General features: G+C 37.2%; 1 protein-coding gene across 2 annotated transcripts in view; it reads left to right on the top strand.

Moving 5' to 3' along the window:
• The window catches only part of SLC9B1 (solute carrier family 9, subfamily B (NHA1, cation proton antiporter 1), member 1), a 143,256-nt gene that overhangs the window by 109,930 nt on the left and 30,069 nt on the right, over positions 1 to 3,257 (top strand). For both annotated transcript variants that reach the window (XM_011992280.1, XM_011992279.1), the window contains exon 7: positions 2,298 to 2,473. In XM_011992280.1, the coding sequence (XP_011847670.1) occupies positions 2,298 to 2,473 (176 nt within the window). The remainder of the gene's footprint in view (positions 1 to 2,297; positions 2,474 to 3,257) is intronic.

The raw sequence follows: 3,257 nt of genomic DNA, 5'->3' as shown, positions 1-3,257 counted from the left end.
TTTCACCATGTTGGCCAGGCTGGTCTCAAACTCCTGATCTGCCCTCCTCAGCCTCCCAAAGTGCTAGGATTACAGGCATGAGCCATCACGCCTGGCCTCCTACATTTTCTTATTACTACTTTTCCTTTTGAACTTATAACATGTATTATGTGTAAGGTCTATCTATATTCCTTTCCACATAAATAGTTATCTCAACACCATTTATGAAAGATTTCTTTCTCCCACTGATTTAAAATACCAATTGTATAATGTAATACATCCCACAGATTAGTTTCCACACTTTGTATTCTCTTTTCTTCCAATCTATTTTGTCTATTTATGTCACTATTATTCAGTTTTAACTATTTTACCTTTACAAAAACAGTATCTTGTTCTCTTAAATTTACTCGATCTTTCATTCTAAGATCTTATTCTTCCAAATGAACTTTATAATTAGCTTGTCAAGTTCAGTAAAAATCCCTGCAAATATTTTGATTGGTGTATCTCTGATTAATTTATTTGGGGTAGAGATTACATCTTTACATTATTGAGGCTTTGGCCGGGTGTGGTGGCTCACACCTATAATCCCAGCACTTTGGAAGGCCAAGGTGGGCATATCACTTGAGGTCAGGAGTTCAAGACCAGCCTGGCCAAAATGGTGAAACACCATATGTACTAAAAACACAAAAACTAGCCGGGCGTGGTGTTGGGCACATGTAAAATTGAGGCTTTTTAGTTCACACTTGTGAAATGTCTCGCTAAGTATTCAGGTATTATCTTAGTTATATTAATTATTATATTCACAATTTTTATAAAAGTATAGACTATCTTCACAGTTTTGTTCTTAGATATTTTGTGTTTTTAATTGATGTTATAGATTAAATTCTCTTTGATCACTTATTCCTGGGGAAGCCAGCTGCCATGTCCTGAGGCAGCCCTGTGGAGAAGACCCCATTGGAAAAAACTGAAGCCTGCAATAGCTACATGAGTAAACTTGGAAGCAGATCTTCTCCCACCCCACCTACCTCATGGGAAATCTTAAGTCAAGGCATACAGCTAAGCCATACCCAGATTCCTGACCCACAGAAGTCCTAAGACAACAAATATTTGTTGTTCTAAGCTGCTATGTTTGGGGATGATGTGTTAAGCAAAATGAGAAAAATAATACCACAGGTGATTACAATGTGCAGCAGAGTCAGGAACCACTGAACCAGGCCAGTATGTGGTCTTAGAGAAGTCTAGACTCTTCTTGAGACCACAGGGAAATCTGTAGCATAAACTGCACTGTAGAGGTTGTACAGCCAGAAGCAAATGGGCTAAACTATTAGACACTCACATCAGTTAGTCATTGGCAGATGCTGTCTAGAGGCAAGTAGAGGGGTGCATAACCTCCCTAGTATTCCCAGGTAGGTGCTTGTCAGCAGGACAAGGGTTATAGAAACCTGCAGATGTTAGCAGCCAACATGCAGCAGCTGGGAGATGTATTCGTTGACCTGGTAAATGGGTTCTGGCAGGAGCACCAAGAGCATTTCTACACAGGATATACTTCAGCCTTTATAAAGTAAACGTCGAAGAGATGAAGCGAAATTCTGGATAAGATATGCCAATAGAAGGTATTCTGAGCAGGAGTCTCCCCATTCCTCATGGATGTCATCAACCACTCCAGAAATGTTCTCATTTGCCTTTGTAACTTAGGTGGCCACACTTGTGTTTTTGGGCAGACAACTCTGTTCCTTCCTTCCTTACTTACTCAAGAGGTAGGAAATGTGTGGAAGGTAGATTTGTCTGGCCATTCTAACAGTGGTACTCCAAATAATCAACTATTTGGTTTCCCCAGAGGTCTCTCCTGCTCCAACATCTGCCATTTCAGGGCTTGGAGCACTTTTAGAAGCACACGTACCTTTTGAGGCAATCTTACACACATTTTGGTTTATGGTTTCCTTTTTTCAATCCTAAATTATCTGTCTCTTATCTTCCTGGGATATACTTAGTTTCTTGTCCATTGAGGATTCTCCTTTTGTTTTCTAGTTAGGTTATGAATTTTTCTATTACTTTCACATCTTCACTTCAAAGGATTTAGGAATAGAGGGAGAGGCTGCAACCTGTGCTCAGCCCAACATTTTAAACCACGTCTGTGTAAAATTTTAGCCAGCACTAAACAATGCATGAAAAGTTTTATCACCATTAAATTGCATTCACTCAAATTTGAAATTCTTCTAAACAATGTTTATTATAAAGTTATTATAAACTACTTGTACTTATAAAACACCACTTGATTAAAAAGATGCTTTAAAATTAATTTTCAGTCTTTCTTTCAGTTTTGTTCTAGGTGCTGTCTCTCCTGCTGTTGTTGTCCCTTCCATGATGGTGTTGCAAGAAAATGGATATGGTGTTGAGGAAGGCATTCCAACCTTACTAATGGCTGCTAGCAGTATGGATGATGTTCTGGCTATCACTGGATTCAATACATGCTTGAGCATAGTCTTCTCCTCGGGTAAACAAGAAAATATAACAACCACCGGATCATTCATGACCTTTTTTGTTAGTTCCTTAAACAGGGTTTCTGGCTTTGCTTCTTCATTTATTAAGCACGACTTTTCAATTTAACATCTTTTTAATCTCCATGGAAAGCTCATTCTAGACCAAGGAAGATATTTCAGTGGCTTAAGATACCACTACTTGACACACATGATCTCATTTTAATAACCATGTTACAATTAATTTGATAAGCCATATTATTACTATTTATCTGCTTATGTTGCTTTGGGATTTTATCAGTTCTCATTAGAAAAAAATTAAGCAGCAATATTATTTCTGCTACTAATATTTTAATAGGCATTTTTGAAATGTGCCTTTTTGGCCATCCTAATAAACAACTGGTTGCTCTGTTATAAGACAACATAAACATATAGAGCTGGGACAGCCATATGCCTTTTTGTAGTGTCAGGACAAGATCCCGCACCAGTTCTGACTCCCAAGGTGATATCTGGTCTTGAATATCACTACAGAAATTGTGACAGTAAATATTTCTTCATTTAGTAATGCTTTAATTATCTACAGTGTTTGAAATTGAGTCTTCTGTATTATTGAAGCACTAAAATATTTTTAAGTTGAAAAGTAATATACATAGTTTCTCTTAAAATCAGAAAATATAAATAAATAAGAAAAAGGGGAAAAGTTAAAAGTAAAATCTGCAATAGTCACATCCAGAAGAAAAGAATCATTTCCTTCTGAACCTTTTGATATAAATCCACCCATATTTTCTTTCCTCCCCTCCC

This window comes from Mandrillus leucophaeus, unplaced genomic scaffold (assembly GCF_000951045.1).
Source record: "Mandrillus leucophaeus isolate KB7577 unplaced genomic scaffold, Mleu.le_1.0 Scaffold409, whole genome shotgun sequence".
NCBI classification, from domain to species: Eukaryota; Metazoa; Chordata; class Mammalia; order Primates; family Cercopithecidae; genus Mandrillus; species Mandrillus leucophaeus.
The sequence above is the reverse complement of the archived record's forward strand: the minus strand, read 5'-3'. Positions and strand labels throughout refer to the sequence as shown.